At 45.3% G+C, this 16,378-nt stretch overlaps 1 protein-coding gene across 1 annotated transcript; it reads left to right on the top strand.

Annotated features, from left to right (window-relative positions):
* The first annotated feature begins 11,712 nt into the window (after positions 1-11,712).
* On the top strand, positions 11,713-13,081 carry LOC125556240 (tricin synthase 1-like). The gene is made up of 5 exons (XM_048719012.1): positions 11,713-11,905; positions 12,033-12,112; positions 12,224-12,368; positions 12,459-12,593; positions 12,673-13,081. The coding sequence occupies exons 1-5, from the start codon at positions 11,831-11,833 to the stop codon at positions 12,964-12,966; spliced, it is 729 nt and encodes a 242-aa protein (XP_048574969.1). The 5' UTR covers positions 11,713-11,830; the 3' UTR covers positions 12,967-13,081.
* Positions 13,082-16,378: the final 3,297 nt, after the last annotated feature.

Raw genomic sequence — 16,378 nt, 5'->3', positions numbered from 1 at the left:
CAGTTTCTCATCTCTCCCTCTGCTTCTTTCTCCTCTGCCCCCTCGCCGCCGCCCCTCGTCACCGCCCCCGTCGCCGTCCCCGTCCCCGTCCTCCCCGTCGTCGCGCCGCGCCCTGTCGCTGCGCCCCACCCCGTCCTCCCGTCGTCCCCTCCCGGCCTGTCCCCGTCCCCATCGTCGCCACCCCGTCCCCGTCGTCGCCGCCCCGTCCTCGTCGCCGTCTCCATCTCCGTCCTCGTCCCCGTCGCCGCCCCCCGTCGTCGCGCCTCGCCGGTGAGCTCCTGCCCCGGCCGCCATGTACCACACACACACACACACACACACACAATCTTTCTGTTTTTTAGTTATAGAATTATTAGAAATGTTAGTTATATAGAAATGTTTTTTAGTTATAGAAATATTAGAAATGTTAGTTATATAGAAATGTTAGTTATATAGAAATATTAGAAATGTTAGTTATATAGAAATGTTAGTTATATTAGAAATGTTAGTTATATACAAATGTTAGTTATATACAAATGTTTTTTAGTTATAGAAATATTAGAAATGTTAGTTTTAGTTATAAAATTTAGAATTTGCATATATGAAATCACAATCCATCATTTAAAAAATGTTACTTTACTTTTGCGGCATATAGTATTTGTTGTCGACGATGCCCGGCCCGCATCCTCGCCGTCGACCCGCTCGCGACGACGTCCTACTTCAGAGGACCCATGTCCGGGACTGGGCTCCGCCGGGCTGGCACTAGGAGGTTCTACCTTCAGGGGCGCGATGCTTGGTGAGGAACCCGGCCCCGGGTCCCGTCGTCGACCCTCATCTCCTTTGGTGGCGTTCGCATGGGCCACTTTCGGTGCGGAGGGAGCCGGCCCCGCCGGAGGTGGTACGTCGTCGTGTCAGGGAGGAGGACGAGCACGTCCATCGCTACATGGCTGCTATGGACGTCAGGTTCTCCAATACCTGGCAGGTTCTTTGGGGAGAGCACCCGAGCTATGATCCAGTGATGGTTCCTTCACTTTGGTTGTCCACCGCCTAGATTACTCTCTAGTATTCGATCTTTCTTAGCTAGCTAGCTAGTGATGTATTCGATATATAATATTCGAGATGATTTATTCGAGATTATATATATTATTCGAGACGATGTATTCGAGATTATATCTATTATTCGAGACGACGTATTCGAGATTATATTCGATGATGCTTATTATGTACTATGATTGATTCAGTTTTTCCTTATTAATTGATTGCATCCATGCATTGTAATTTGAATATATTTCTTTTGGATTAGTTAAATAAAACCTATGGCGGACAATACCGGCAGAGAGGGAGAAGAGGCCCTGTTCAATATCATACGCAATCCTCGCGGGCCAGATGATGATCAGAATGAAGAAGATTATGACGGCTCCGAATATCTAAACAACACCGGGGAGGGTGATATGATATTCGATCGTGACGACCGAATTGATGAAGTCATGAACTATGAACATGACGAAGAAAATGTTGATCTTGAAACAACAAAGACCGGCAAGGTATATATATTTATATAAGCAGGCATCTGGTGATCATCACATGTTTTAAATGACTTGAAGATATATTAACGAATCGATCTTTCTTCTTTCAGCCATCCGGATCGAACAAATCTTCAGGCAACAGGAAACGAGGCCCGAACAAAAAGTTGAAGGAGGGCTTAAAGTACAATATCGAGGCCATCAAACCTAATGGCGAACCATTAGCGCCTAAGAAGATTGCGGACAAGTTCATTCGTCAGTGCGGAGTTCTTGTGAAGGACCAACTCCCGATCTCCCTTCAAGAATGGAGAGAGCCAGCAAAGCCACATCCAGGAGTTACTTTTGTCGACGACAGACAAAAACTTCTTCTTTGTGAAACACTCATGGAACATTTCACCCTACCAGATCATTTCACAGATGCAGATGTGGAGAAAGTCAAGGACGATGCTCTTAGGAAGATGGCGGTTGCATTCAACAACCACAGGAATCGTGAATGGGACAAGTACGTCAAGGGAGGAAGGAAGACTCCAGTATTCGAGGGAACACTAGAAAAGCAAAGTGCTCATTGGGACGATTTCGTGAAATTCAAGGATTCGGAATTATCTAAGGAACGGTCAAGAATAAACAAGGCCAATGCCGCAAAAAGGGATAAGTTCCATAAGCTGGGGCCAGGTGGCTATGCGGTGGGAATGCCTAAGTGGGATAAGTCTGAGAAAGAGATGGAGAATGCAGGTGTCACTCCAGAAACATTGAGCTGGCCCCCAGGTGCAGGACTTGGTTCTATGCGCATGGGGGGGAGTTGGACCCGAAGACAGGAAAAGTTTCGAAGAAGGCATGTCTGGACGGAGCCGAAGATAAGCTACTTGTTGCAATAGAAGAGGCTCGATTGGGGGTGTTCCAGCCCAACAGAGAGAACGATGAGCTTACACGTGCCCTGGGAAATCCTGAACACCCGGGAAGAACACGAGGCATGGGCGCTATTCCGTGGTATGAGGGGTTTTCGGACTGGAACGCCGACTACAGAACCCGTGCGAGAAAGAAGATTGCGGAGGAGAAGAAGAGGAAGCTGGACTATGAACGCCTTCAAGGCCTAGAATCAGCGCACGCGGACTTGGCAGTCAAATTCCAGCGGCAGCAGGAGCAGGTCAACTCACTTAGCCAGCAAAGGGGGTCTCAGCAGCTGCAGCAGCTCGCGGATGATCCAGCATTGGATAGCACTGTCCCATCCATGCCGAGAAGCAGCGTGGGTTCCGCCCCGGGCGACGCATTGCTGGATAGCTACCCAGTGGATGACATCATGGAGAACACTAACTGCGAGCTACACTTCAAAATGAAGAACATATCCATGAAGGTGGCGGACGCCCTTGCTTTTACAAATCCCCCCAAGGCAACCTTCCATTGCAACCCGATTCCAGCGGGCTATGCTCGTGTCTTGGTTGATGAGGTGGTGGACCAATATTCGGGGCTAGAGCTTGACATTCCTGGAGGTGACGATGAGCACACACTAGGAGAGGCCAACCATCGTATCATCCTATGGAGAAAGGATTGCATCATCTTTCGAAGGCCACCGACACCGCGTCATCCGACTCCTCATCGAAGTCCGCCACCGAGTCAGCAGACCCGCTCCTCCAAGTCCACCAACGCGTCAGGCCACTCCTCCTCCAAGTCCGGCACAGCTTCACGCCACTCCTCCTCCTCCAAGTCCGGCAAAGCGTCAGGCCACTCCTCCTCCAAGTCCGGCACAGCTTCAGGACACTCCTCCTCCAAGTCCGGCAAAGCGTCAGGCCACTCCTCCTCCTCCAAGTCAGCCACGTCAGCCGTCTTCTTCGCCTCATCAATCACGGAAGAGAGCCGCCTCAGCTATGGTGCGTAGCGGTACAAGTCGAGGTATTACTGGAGGTACAGGCGGAGGCAAGCGATTTCAATATGGTCCAAGCCTCGCGCCTCTTCCGCAGAGGCCTTACGACAAGTCCGAGGAGGAAAACGTAGCCATATCGAAGGCCGAGGTGGAAGCCCATTTTGCACCGAAACCGCCACCACCGCCAAGGGAGAAAGTGCCTGAGGAAAATATTGACCACTTCATTCGTATGGCTAGAGCACCAGCTCCCAAGCCTGTTGACACAGACTATGAGCACCACATCAAGAAGTTAAATCGAGCACGTCTACATAAAGAGGCGAGCTCGAGCAAATCAGCTGGCAAAAGGAGCGGTAAAACCGTTCCCCAGCTGGGAGAACAGGCGGCGCAATCAATCCCCCCGCTTGTTGTGCCAACAACACATGAGAGTAGGCGCGCCCAATATTATTGTGGGCAAACCGTTAACGTTCCCGGGCTGGGCGATGTGGTAATAACTGAGGAGCATATTGAGCAGGCTGAAACGCTCATGATCACTGTTGGACAACTCCTCGATATCGAGCCCATGTCTCCGACTAGAGAGGAGGAAATAAAATGGAAATATGTCCGGGGCCAACCTTTGGTCGAGCCAGACGAGGTCAAGAAGCTCCCAACGAGAATGTATGAATTGCATCAATGGTACATGGACATTACCAAGAATTCCAATTGAGAGTCCCTCATGGTGAATGTCAAGAAGGATCATTACTACCATGAGAAAGCTGTGTCCATTGAGTATTCAGAACTATTTCAGCTATACAATCAAGACGCACTCAACAAATCTATCGTCAGTTGCTATTGTCTGTAAGTGATTTCTTTCTGTAATTTAAGTCTCAAGCTAGCTGTAGTGATCATTTTGATCAATCATTACCTGTAATTATCATCACTATATTCTTTTATGTGGTATTATGCAGGATGAAGATTTATGAAATGAAAAAAGATGGACGCTATGGCATTGGGTTCGTTGACTCAAATACCATTAATGAATACACATGGAAATTAGATCCATATTACGAGAAAGTGTACAGGAAAGCATGCTAGAGTTCTTCAAGCGCCTCAAATACAATGATGATATACTACTTCCTTACAACTTCGAGTGAGTCATACTGTCTTGTACTACAAATTCTGTTTTTGCCTACTAGCTAGCTACATGTTTTTGCTTACATGTGCCTGCTTAATTAAGACATGCAAACGTGTGTGCACGCAGATTTCACTAGATCTTGTTAATCATTAAAGTTGATGAAGGAACAGTTGAAGTACTAGACTCACTACTTAAGAAACCAACTGACTACACCATCATGAAGGGGATAGTCAACAGGTAATTTCAATCATTATTAACTATATCTCGGCCTATTTAATTAGTTCGTCATTTCCTGATAACAACTATTTAATAACCCATTTATTCATTTTCTTTGTCGGCGAGCAGGGCTTGGTCAAAGTTCGTCGGCGTCACTCCAGGCCAATGGAAACCAAATCTGAAATGGTATCGACCCCAGGTAAGTAATTAAGTAGTACTAGCTAGCTGCCATCTCTTTAATTACCATGCTTGATTAATTATTATCTGATCAAATTCCATTCTCGTAAAGGCCCTGAAGCAGGCGCGGGGAATAATCTGTGTGCATACTACGTTTGCGAGAACATTTGCATGATGGCGTCCGAAAGGAGCAGATCTCAAAGACAGGAGTGGGTACGTTTGTCAGAACACTATTCACAATTTTTACACCATTATCGATATCTAGTCACACAACTAAGACACATGCATATTGATCTCCTTCTTAACAGTTCAAAGAGGTGCGGGAGAGGCTCCTACCAGAGGACCGCATAGAAGCAATTCAAGAGGAAATAGCGGGATTTTTGCTCGACCAGGTCATAGATCCCAAAGGAGAATACTATTACCCGCTACCGCCCCCATTAACCACTTCCAATTGTTATCGTGCTCCGAAGGCACCAATTAGGCTAATGCCACTAGCTCCGAAGGCACCAATTAGGCTAATGCCACTGGCTCCGAAGGCACCAATTAGGAGAAATTGTATATAGCTAGCTAATTGTATATATATATACATGTGTGTATATATGTGTGAATTAATTAATGGTGGTTGTGAGACATTCGATGATATATATATATGATCGGTTGTACTAGAAATTCTATTTATATATATGCATAACGTGTATAATATGTAGTATCGTAAAATACCATAAAACGAAAAAGAATTAAATAGAAAACACAAAATTAAATGAAAAAGAAATCATAAACCCAAAATCCCCCAACCTTTTAATACCGATTGGTGTCACCAACCGGTACTAAAGGGCTCCCTGCCCCTGGAGCTGGCTCGTGCCACGTGGTTGCCCTTTAGCACTGGTTCGTGCTGAACCGGTACTAAAGGGGGGGCCTTTAGTGCCCACACTTTAGTGCCGGTTACCGAACAGGCACTAAAGGGCCTTACGAACCGGTGCTATTGCCCGGTTCTGCACTAGTGAAGAACCGTTCTTACCTACGCATCAAAACCACAACGATAGTTCGTCAAGTTAGTGCTATTTTAACCTTCTCAAGGACCGGGCGTAGCCACACTCGGTTCAACTAAAGTTGGAGAAACTGACACCCGCCAGCCACCTATGTGCAAAGCACGTTAGTAGAACCAGTCTCGCGTAAGCGTACGCGTAATGTCGGTCCGGGCCGCTTCATCCAACAATACCGCCGAACCAAAGTATAACATGCTGGTAAGCAGTATGACTTGTATCGCCCATGACTCACTTGTGTTCTACTCATGCATATAACATCTACGCATAAAACCAGGCTCGGATGCCACTGTTGGGGAACGTAGTAATTTTAAAAAAAAATCATACGCACACGCAAGGATCATGGTGATTCATAGCAACGAGAGGGGAGAGTGTTGTCTACGTACCCTCATAGACCGTAAGCGGAAGCGTTTATCAACGCGGTTGATGTAGTCGCACACCTTCACGATCCATCCCGATCAAGTACCAAACGTACGGCACATCCGTATTCAGCACACGTTCAGCTTGATGACGTCCTCTCCTTCTCGATCTAGCAAGAGGGGCGAAGTAGTAGATGAGTTCCGACAGCACGACGGCGTGGTGACGGTGTTGGTGAAGAACAATCTTCGCAGGGCTTCGGCTAAGCACTACGAAAACTATGACGGAGGATAAACTAGAGGGGACGGGGTTGCCGGCACACGGCTTGGTGTTTCTTGATGTGTCTTGGGTGCTAGCCCTACCCCTTTATTTATATGTTGAGCCTTGGGGTCCAAACTTGGAGTAAAAGCCTCCACAAAGTCGGTTTCACCCAAAAGGCAAGAGTCCTTCTCGGACTCCAGGGCCAGACGCCAGGGTTCCCGGCATCTGGACCCATACGCCAGGGACCCTAGCGTCTAGCCCCTGGACTCCGCAAAACTTCCTTTCGCGCTTTCCAAAAACCTTGTGGGCTTTCCCCTTTGGCCCAAATAAAGTGTTCTCGTACCCAAACATTTCGGGAAACATCCGGAACCCCTTCTGGTGAATTCCGGAACCTTCTGGAGACCAAACACTATTATCCCATATATCAAACTTTATCTCCGGACCATTCCAGAGTTCCTTGTCATGTCCGTGATCTTATCCGGAACTCCGAACAGCATTCGGTTACCAACATACATAACTCATAAATACTATATCGTCAAAGAATGTTAAGCGTGCGGACCCTACAGGTTCGAGAACTATGTAGACATGACCGAGACACTTCTCTGGTCAATAACCAATAGCGGAACCTGGATGCCCATATTGGCTCCTACATATTCTACGAAGATCTTTATCGGTCGAACCGCATAACAACATACATTGTTCCCTTTGTCATCGGTATGTTACTTGCCCGAGGTTCGATCGTCGGTATCTCAATACCTAGTTCAATCTCGTTACCGGCAAGTCTCTTTACTCGTTCCGTAATACATCATCCCGCAACTAACTCATTAGTTACAATGCTTGCAAGGCTTATAGTGATGTGCATTACTGAGTGGGCCCAGAGATACCTCTCCGTCAATCGGAGTGACAAATCCTAATCTCGAAATACGCCAACTCAAGAAGTACCTTCGGAGACACCTGTAGAGCACCTTTATAATCACCCAATTATGTTGTGACGTTTGGTAGCACACAAAGTGTTCCTCCGGTAAACGGGAGTTGCATAATCTCATAGTCATAGGAACATGTATAAGTCATGAAGAAAGCAATAGCAATAAACTAAATGATCAAGTGCTAAGCTAACGGAATGGGTCAAGTCAATCACATCATTCTCCTAATGATGTGATCCCGTTAATCAAATGGCAACTCATGTCTATGGTTAGGAAACTTAACCATCTTTGATTAACAAGCTAGTCAAGTAGAGGCATACTAGTGATACTATGTTTGTCTATGTATTCACACATGTATTATGTTTCCGGTTAATACAATTCTAGCATGAATAATAAACATTTATCATGAAATAAGAAAATAAATAATAACTTTATTATTGCCTCTAGGGCATATTTCCTTCACAAATTACGCAGTAATTACCAGTAAACTTACTGTGTAAAAAAGGGCATCGGATTACAGTATAAATATGGGTAAAATTACACTGCAAAATGGTGTAGGGTTACACTGTAACTACCATACAAATTACACAGTAATTATCAGTCAAATTACTGAGTAAAAAAGGCATCTAATTACAGTGCAGATATGGATAAATTTACATTGTAAAAGAGGTCTAGGATTACAATGTAACTACCATACAAAATTACACAAAAATTATCAGTCAAATTACTATGTAAATAGAAGGGGCATTCGGATTACAGTGTAGATATGGGTAAATTTACACGGTAAGAAAGGTGTAGGATTACAGTGTAACTACCATACAAAATTACACAATGATATGGGTAAATTACTGTGTAAAAAAAGGTATCGGATTACAGTGTAGATATGGGTAAATTTACACTGTAAAAAAGGTGTAGGATTATAGTGTAACTACCATAAAAAAATTATACAATGATTATAGGATTACAATGTAACTATCATACAAATTTCACAGTAATTATCACTCAATAATAAGGGGATTCAGATTACAATTCATATAGGGTAAAATTACACTGTAAAAAAGGGTGTAGGGTTACAGTGTAGCTACCATACAAATGACTCAATGATTAACGAAGGAGAAAAAAATACTTACAACATTCCTTCTGCCAGCAGATGAGAATTTTCTCTTCATTTACTTGACTTTCTGATCAAAAAACAAAAAACATAAATCATCAAACCAACATATGAAAAAAATATGGATTAAAACCATCAAACTCTTCATCATCACAAAATGGCTTGCATTATTCACATAGAAATTGTAAAGTGCTTTATCAAACTCTTCATCATCACCAGAACAACCTTGCAAAAGGAAAAAAAATCAGAAAACAAGAACAAAAATTAATAAAAAATAGAGAAATAGAAAAGAAAATGAAAATGAAAAGAAGATAAGAAGACAAATAATAACTACCAAAGACATAGCATTAGAACCATCATCAGCAAAATCATTAGGCACATAAGGGTCTTTCAAAGAATCAGCACTCTCGACTGAAGAAACTAGGGGAACATCCTTGAGACAGACTTTTCGCAATCTACCCATTGAGATACTACCGGAAAAACAATAGAGAGAAGAAAATGGGCCTCAAAATATAGAAATGCAAATAGCGAGCTGAGGGAGAAAATACATTGTAAGAAAAATGGGTAAAATTACAATGCACAAATGCATAAAGCACAGGGTGACTAGCATACAAATTACACAATAAAACATGGGAGAAATTACAATGTAAAAACGCATCAGATTACAGTGTAACTAGCATATAAATTACACAGTTATTATGGGTCAAAAATACTGTGGAAAAGCACAACAGATTACGGTGCAAAGGCAGCAGGCTTCCGAATTGGATGCGGACGACAAAACAACCTTCAGCAGAAAACGTGATTTAAAAGATATTTTACAAGCCTCACATCACTAGATACAGCGGTGATGATGATATTGAGCAAAATAGGAAGACAAAATCCCAGAGTTGTTAGCAGAACCAAAATTGACAGACAAATTCCCAAAGAACTTCTGAAGTAGTAGTTCACAAAAGCAAGAGCATTTGTTGCCAAACATATGACCAGTTTACTGAATCTTACTCGCAGATCAAACATCTGCCACCACACATGAGTGGTCAAAAGCACCACAGGTTTCACAAAATCAAGACTGCACAATCTTATCCATCGAATGCTTGGTAAGGTTCAGAAAATAGACAAACAAAAGTCATGGGATCATTCAGATTTTAATAAAACATCAAGACTGGAGGGCCGCACAACAAACAGGGTGATCTACGAGACCACTCATGCATAAAGCAGAGGGTGACTAGCATACAAATTACACAATAAAATACAGGAGAAATTATAGTGTAAAAACGCATCAGATTACAGTGTAACTAGCATACAAATTACGGTTATTATGGGTAAAAAATACTGTGCAAAAGCGCAACAGATTACAGTGTAAAATATGGGCAAAATTAAACTGTAAAAGGGGGCATCGAACTACAGTGTAAACATTGGTCGAACTACATAGTAAATCATGGGATAGGATTACACTATAATTTCATAGAAATTATCGGTCAAATTACTATGTAATTTACAGTATATCTACCACCCAAACTACACAGTAATTATCGGTGAAAATACTATGTGAAGCACAACAGGGAAGCTGCATGAAGAGATTGTAGGGAAAAATGATAAAAAGACAAGCTATTCCCACGGTAATTAGAGGAAAAAAGGTTACACAGTGATAAGGTTTAGGCTATAAAACGAGAAACACTGAAACACTTAGAAGCAAAAACATGCTACAGTGAAGCTCTATATAGTAGCTGTAGATCAACTCTGAAAAAAGAATTAGTTACACTAATACTGAGCGCGAATCACTGAACTCGATCCTTCAACGTTCGACATCTACTGGATCCACCTCTCAAAACTAAACCCTACCACACCTACCTCTACATCAACAACAAGAGAAATCTAGCGTTCTACGCCTACCTCCACATCAAACAGCCACAACACTGCCTCCAAAAAAATGTCCTACATGATCCTAACCGGGAGGGATTTGGCCTCCGTCCACATCAGGAAAAGGAAGACACGGCGGACTATGCATGGCACGCTGCAACCTCCTACAGCACAACCATGACGAACTACAAACACCACGACAAACAAACTTCGCGGATCCACGAAATCCCCTAGATCTGAGACTACACGGCCACGAAACCATGGACAAAATGCGAGACAAGGACAACTAACCAGGGCAGCCGGCGGACAAAGAGAAGAGGGAGAAGAAATCAAAATCATGCGGTGGATGAGCTCGAAATAGCCATGAACAGAAGCAGTCGCCTCTGATGAAGCTATGTACCTAGGATAGGATCATAGACCTGACTTAGACATCCTCCTCTAGGACATCACCCTAAAGCCAGGATCATTCAAAGGGTACCATCATCCACTCGACCAGAGACGTTCCACTCGGAAGAATCAATGTCACTCGACCGTCGCAGAAGTCACTCGACGGATAGAAGAGCTAAAGCCACTCTGCATGAACAACGGTCGGGCATTTACTTATAGGCTTAATTGTCATTTATAACACTTTAGTGCGGGCGTTACCAGTAACGTTCTCTCTTCAATGTACCTTAAACCCTCTGTGACGTGGGCTGGCTGGGGTCCTAGTGCACTCTATATAAGCCACCCCCTCTCCACAGGCACAAGGGTTCGCACCCCCTGTAACTCACACGCATATCATCCAGTAGACCGCCTCTGGGCTCCGAGACGTAGGGCTGTTACTTCCTCCGAGAAGGGCCAGCTAGGATCTTGCCTTTACATTCCTACCCCCATTCTACTGTCAGACTTAGAACCACGACAGACTCCGCCTCCTCCGTCGCTGGAGCTCTCTCCCTCCGCCTTATCGAAATGAGAAAGTGGAATGACACCCCGCTCACATTCAAAAACGACAAAAGGCCAACAGTAAACCGGCCGGGGAGGGCGGGGCCAAGGAAAACAGGTTAAAAGCAGAAAACCACGCCCGGTAAGAAAACCAATCCGAAAACCAACACAAAGCAAGACAGGACCGGGCGCGAATCTCAGCGCGAGATCGAACGGACACAAAATTGAATAAAGGCGAATTGAAAAATAGTCAACTGAAAAATAGCAAATCCGAAAAGAAAACATCTGCCAGCAATGAAGATTGGAAGATTTGGCGGGCCGACTTTGATGTTGTGCCAGCGGGCGGCGGCTTTTATCACCTGCCTGTTTACGGAGGACCCGTGACAGCATCGCTTGCCTCCTGGCCTTGGGAAGTCGAAAGACTTTCTGCGAGAAGCAAGAAGCCTATTTTCAGGAACGCTGCCGGCCGGCCGGCAAAACCAACCGTCCGAGAATGACCGCCCCCGCCCCCGCCGCCGGGAGCAACCTCCACAGCAAGACCCTCCTCAAGAGCGAGCAGCTCTACCAGGTAAATCAAACCCTCCCTCTTGATCCCAACCAGATCAAATCACCACGCGCCCGAGACTTCCTCGATCCATTTCCTCAAAGCCGTCACATGACCACCAATTTATCCGACGCCTTCTCTGCTGCCGCAGTACATACTGGAGTCCACGGTGTTCCCGCGCGAGCCCGACTGCCTCCGGGAGCTGCGCGTCGCCACCGCGGCCCACCCCATGTACGGATCCGGTCCGAATCCTGGGATTCCGGCGGTGCGTTTTTTGTGCCGCCCTTGCTCGAATGGTGTTTGACTTTTTGCCCGTACGGGCGTGGGACCCGCTACGTGCAGGGCTCGCATGGCGGCGTCGCCGGACCAGGTGCAGCTGTTCGGCCTGCTGATCGAGATGCTCGGCGCCAGGAACGCCGTCGAGGTCGGCCTGTTCACCGGGTACTCGCTGCTGGCCACCGCCCTCGCCCTCCCCGACGACGGCAAGGTCAGATTTCCACCGTTCGCTGGCTTCCTGGTGTGTGCGCGCACGGCCAGTCCATTTTCTTTGACCTGTGTTACATGTGGTTGATGGCAGGTCGTGGCCATCGACGTTACGCGCGAGAGCTACGACGAGATAGGGGCGCCGGTGGTGGAGAAGGCCGGGATGGCGCACAAGATCGACTTCCGCGTCGGGCTCGCGCTGCCGGTGCTGGATCAGCTCGTCGCCGAGGTGCGTGCGCGGCGCATCCCCCCTGCCTCCGTCCGTGCTCGCTTCGCACTGTTGCAGCCTAATGACATTGCCATTGCAGGATGGCAACCTGGGCAAGTTCGACTTCGCCTTCGTGGACGCGGACAAGGCCAACTTCCACCACTACCACGAGCGGCTGCTGCGGCTGGTCAGGGTCGGGGGGCTCATCGCCTACGACAACACGCTATGGGGCGGCTCCGTGGCCGCGCCGGACGACGAGGCGCTGTCGGAGCGCGACCGGGAGCTCGCGGGGATCGCCAGGGGGTTCAACGCGGCGCTCACCGCCGACCGCCGTGTCCAGGTGTGCCAGCTCGCCATCTCCGACGGGATCATGCTGTGCCGCCGCGTCGCGTGATCGATCGGCACGTGTGTGTGGTCGATGTTGATGTTGGTGCTCGGTTGGTGTCGATCGGCACGTACTGGATTGGTCTGAATAAGAATAAGCACCTCAGATGTTGCAATAGTGCTGAGCATGAGCTGTGGATAATGGGTTAGGGTGGAATAAACTGTAAAAAAACCATCATAATTGAGGATTCTAATTTAAAAACCACCATCTTTGATTTTCTTTTTCTTCAAAAACCCGTCGCAATTGTGCTGACAGTTTTCAGAAAACACTGATTGACCAATTAGAGTGGTTTAGTGAAAACCTGATGCCTGAAGCCCGCGTGTAAGTGATAATGTGGCAAGAAAAGTCAACAATGTTTGCATAGACCGTTAAGTTGATATAGGCCCACTTGTCAGCATCTCCCGTCTCTCTTCATCCCTTCCCTCGCATTTTGTTGAACAACTGACGAGCTCACCAAAGAGCTCGTTGCCGGCACCTTCGCTCACCCATGGCCACTACTTTGATGGATGATGTAGACCGGCGACGTTGTGGAGGAGCTCTACACCTGAGTCGGCAGCGGCGAGGTCCTGGTTCCAGCTCAGACGAGAAGTAGCACCGGTGCCCATCCCGTCGCGAGGTGCTCCTCGCCGCCTTCCACCCCTGTCACCTCCGTCGACGCTCAGTGGTCGTTGTCTCGCACGGCGGTCCGCACACACGGCCAAACTCCTATCGCCTCTCCCTGCCGGCCGAGGCTTGACAGCCACAACGGTTCCCGTGCCCCCCTCATCCCCCTTCACAAGCTGGCTTCCTCTGCAGTCGTAGTGCTCCCAGATGGAGGCAGGAAAGACTCGGCGGCTGGAGGCAGGGGCACTGCAAAGCAGACTCGCTGGCGGGCGCAAGGCGGCGACGGGTACAAGGCAGGTTCGCTAGCGAGTGCGCGGCGGCACTATAAGGTAGGCTCGTCGGAAGGCGCGGGGCGGCGCAAGAGTGCACTACGGCGTGGCGGCTGTGATTTGGACTAATGATTTGTTTTTTTATGAAACTTGAGCCGGTCAAACCTTAGCATCGTGAGTATTCCCTCCGTTTTAAAATAGATAACTCAACTTTGTACTAATTTTAATATAAAATTAGGTTATATATTTTGAAACGGAGGAAATATGTGTGCGACGGGCACAGTTCATACATGTGGTGAGCTTGCAACAACATCGGGAAAATATGATGGCAGCATAAGCTTTATTCTCACCGGAAAGAAAAGTTCGAGAAATAATTGTCTAGTCAGAACAGAGGCATATATGCTGCACGTCGGCCAAATAAGAAAGGAACCGGTAGACTTGCTAATCAGAAGCACAATCATTGTTACCTAAACTAAACAATACAACATGGATCTATGTTGCTAAACATGAAGCTTGCTAACTTAGGCCTTGTTTGGTTTCAAATAAGTCATTAATTTATAAGTCGAAAAGTGAAAAAAAAATGACTTATTTTGTCAAACAGACCCAACTTATAAGTCACTCCAAATTATAAGTCATAAGTTGCTTTGCCGCAACTTAAAACTTATAAGTCACCCCCTTTTGCATGGGTCTCACCACCTTTACATAAAAAAAACAAGATGGAAAGATGTGCTTAGGTGACTTATAAATCAGATGACAACCAAACAGACGTGACTTATAAGTCACTGGTTTTAAGTCAGCTGATTTATAAGTCAGGTGACTTATTGAAACCAAACAGACCCTTACATTAATATTGCAAAACTTGGGGTTGTGTTGCATAATTAAATGCACCATACTTACCCCTGGAAATTCAATTCCAAAGTGCAAGTGTGTGCTACCTTGGTTTTTTGTTGTTTCTGCACATGCCTCGCTATCGTGCACCGCACTCTTTTCCCTTGGTGAATCTTGAATTTTACCATTTCATACTGGATTACTTGATTTACATAGATCTTGAGGAATCCAGTAGAGTGAACATATAAGGATCCACTCCTCCGTTCGGAATTACTTGTCGCGGAAATGAATGTATCTAGATGTATTTTAGTTCTAGATACATCCATATCCGAGACAAGTAATTCCGAACGGAGGGAGTAGTAACTAACAGTTGTATAATCTATGGTTGTACATGAATATACTTTAGTTATATAGTGGATATTGAACAGGAAGATGAAAATCCATAATACAATACAATTTGGTCTATCGTGGCAGTAAATTTTGGGCATACTCTCTTCCCTCAGTAAATAATGAAATTTAATTTTTTTCATCTTTGATTGCCTGATTTATAAAGATTTGAAGGGATTCAATGGAGTTTTTTTAACACAATACAGACGCAGGCACTCATATACACGTGCACACACACACCGGAAATCCTGAAATAAATCCAGGATTAAATGCGAGCACCAGGATTTGAACCCTGGTGGGCCGGGGATGCCACAGTCCCTCTAACCATCGAACTACAAGTTGATTCGCATGATCCAATGGAGTTAATACATAAAGAAAGAGCTAGTAATGAAATGGCGGTAAATGCATCCAATATACATGGTGGAAACTGAACATCCCACTATTGCAAACCACCACATTAGCTGAGATGATGATGAAAACCATAGCACAATGCATCCTAAAATTAAAATTTGGCCTACCATGACAGCAAAAAAACATAGCCTACCCCAACTTGTTTGGGACTAAAGGCTTTGTTGTTGCTATTGTTGTTGTTAATGGCAACAAAAAAAATAAGGCGACTGAGATTAGCTATATATGTCGACATAAGAAAAAAAAATGATCTAATGTAAATTTAGGGCTAGCATCTAGCTTACCTAGTTAGAAATAAGAGGATGGATAAACACAAACATCAAATTGGAGTCCTGAATCATGAAAATCATCCCTCAATCCTCATAATCAAATGAAAATATTAATTAACAGAACAATATGATATCACTTCTACTCCCTCCGTTCCGAATTACTTGTTTTAGATTTGTCTAGATACGGATGTATCTAGCACTAAAATGAGTCTAGATACATCCGTATCTAGACAAATCAAAGACAAATAATTTAGAACGGAGGAAGTAGAATATTATGCCGGAAACAACAACTACAGGAAAAAAAATCTTTTCTGGCATATCAACAAGTAAATGATACCTCTCACAAAGCAAGGTTGAAGAAATGGGCAGTATGTTGGACAACACAATTGATAGATAACAATCCCAGCTTGGCACGTACATAAAACACACCAATTGTCCTTCTTACTCTCGCATAAATGTGGTAGGATGGTAAAAAAGAAATTCACCTGTCTGAAACTAGTTGATTAAGTAATGCAGTAGCAGGTCAATACAAATGATTCCGCCGATTAAGTCCAACATTGCGCCTGTCAAAAAATCAAGCTGATCCTCAACAACACAAACAGAATATTTTTATTGTTGCCATCTTCAAGATATCTATATATACTGCACCACAATATA

The sequence above is a fragment of the Triticum urartu genome, chromosome 5 (assembly GCF_003073215.2).
Source record: "Triticum urartu cultivar G1812 chromosome 5, Tu2.1, whole genome shotgun sequence".
Classification (NCBI taxonomy): Eukaryota; Viridiplantae; Streptophyta; class Magnoliopsida; order Poales; family Poaceae; genus Triticum; species Triticum urartu.
The sequence above is the reverse complement of the archived record's forward strand: the minus strand, read 5'-3'. Positions and strand labels throughout refer to the sequence as shown.

Bases quoted from the DNA above. Each gene is read 5' to 3' on its own strand.
- LOC125556240 (XM_048719012.1), top strand. From the start codon at position 11,831: ATGACCGCCCCCGCCCCCGCCGCCGGGAGCAACCTCCACAGCAAGACC. The intron at 12,113-12,223 runs GTACGGATCCGG...CGCTACGTGCAG, and splicing joins GCCACCGCGGCCCACCCCAT to GGCTCGCATGGCGGCGTCGC. The intron at 12,594-12,672 runs GTGCGTGCGCGG...TTGCCATTGCAG, and splicing joins TGGATCAGCTCGTCGCCGAG to GATGGCAACCTGGGCAAGTT.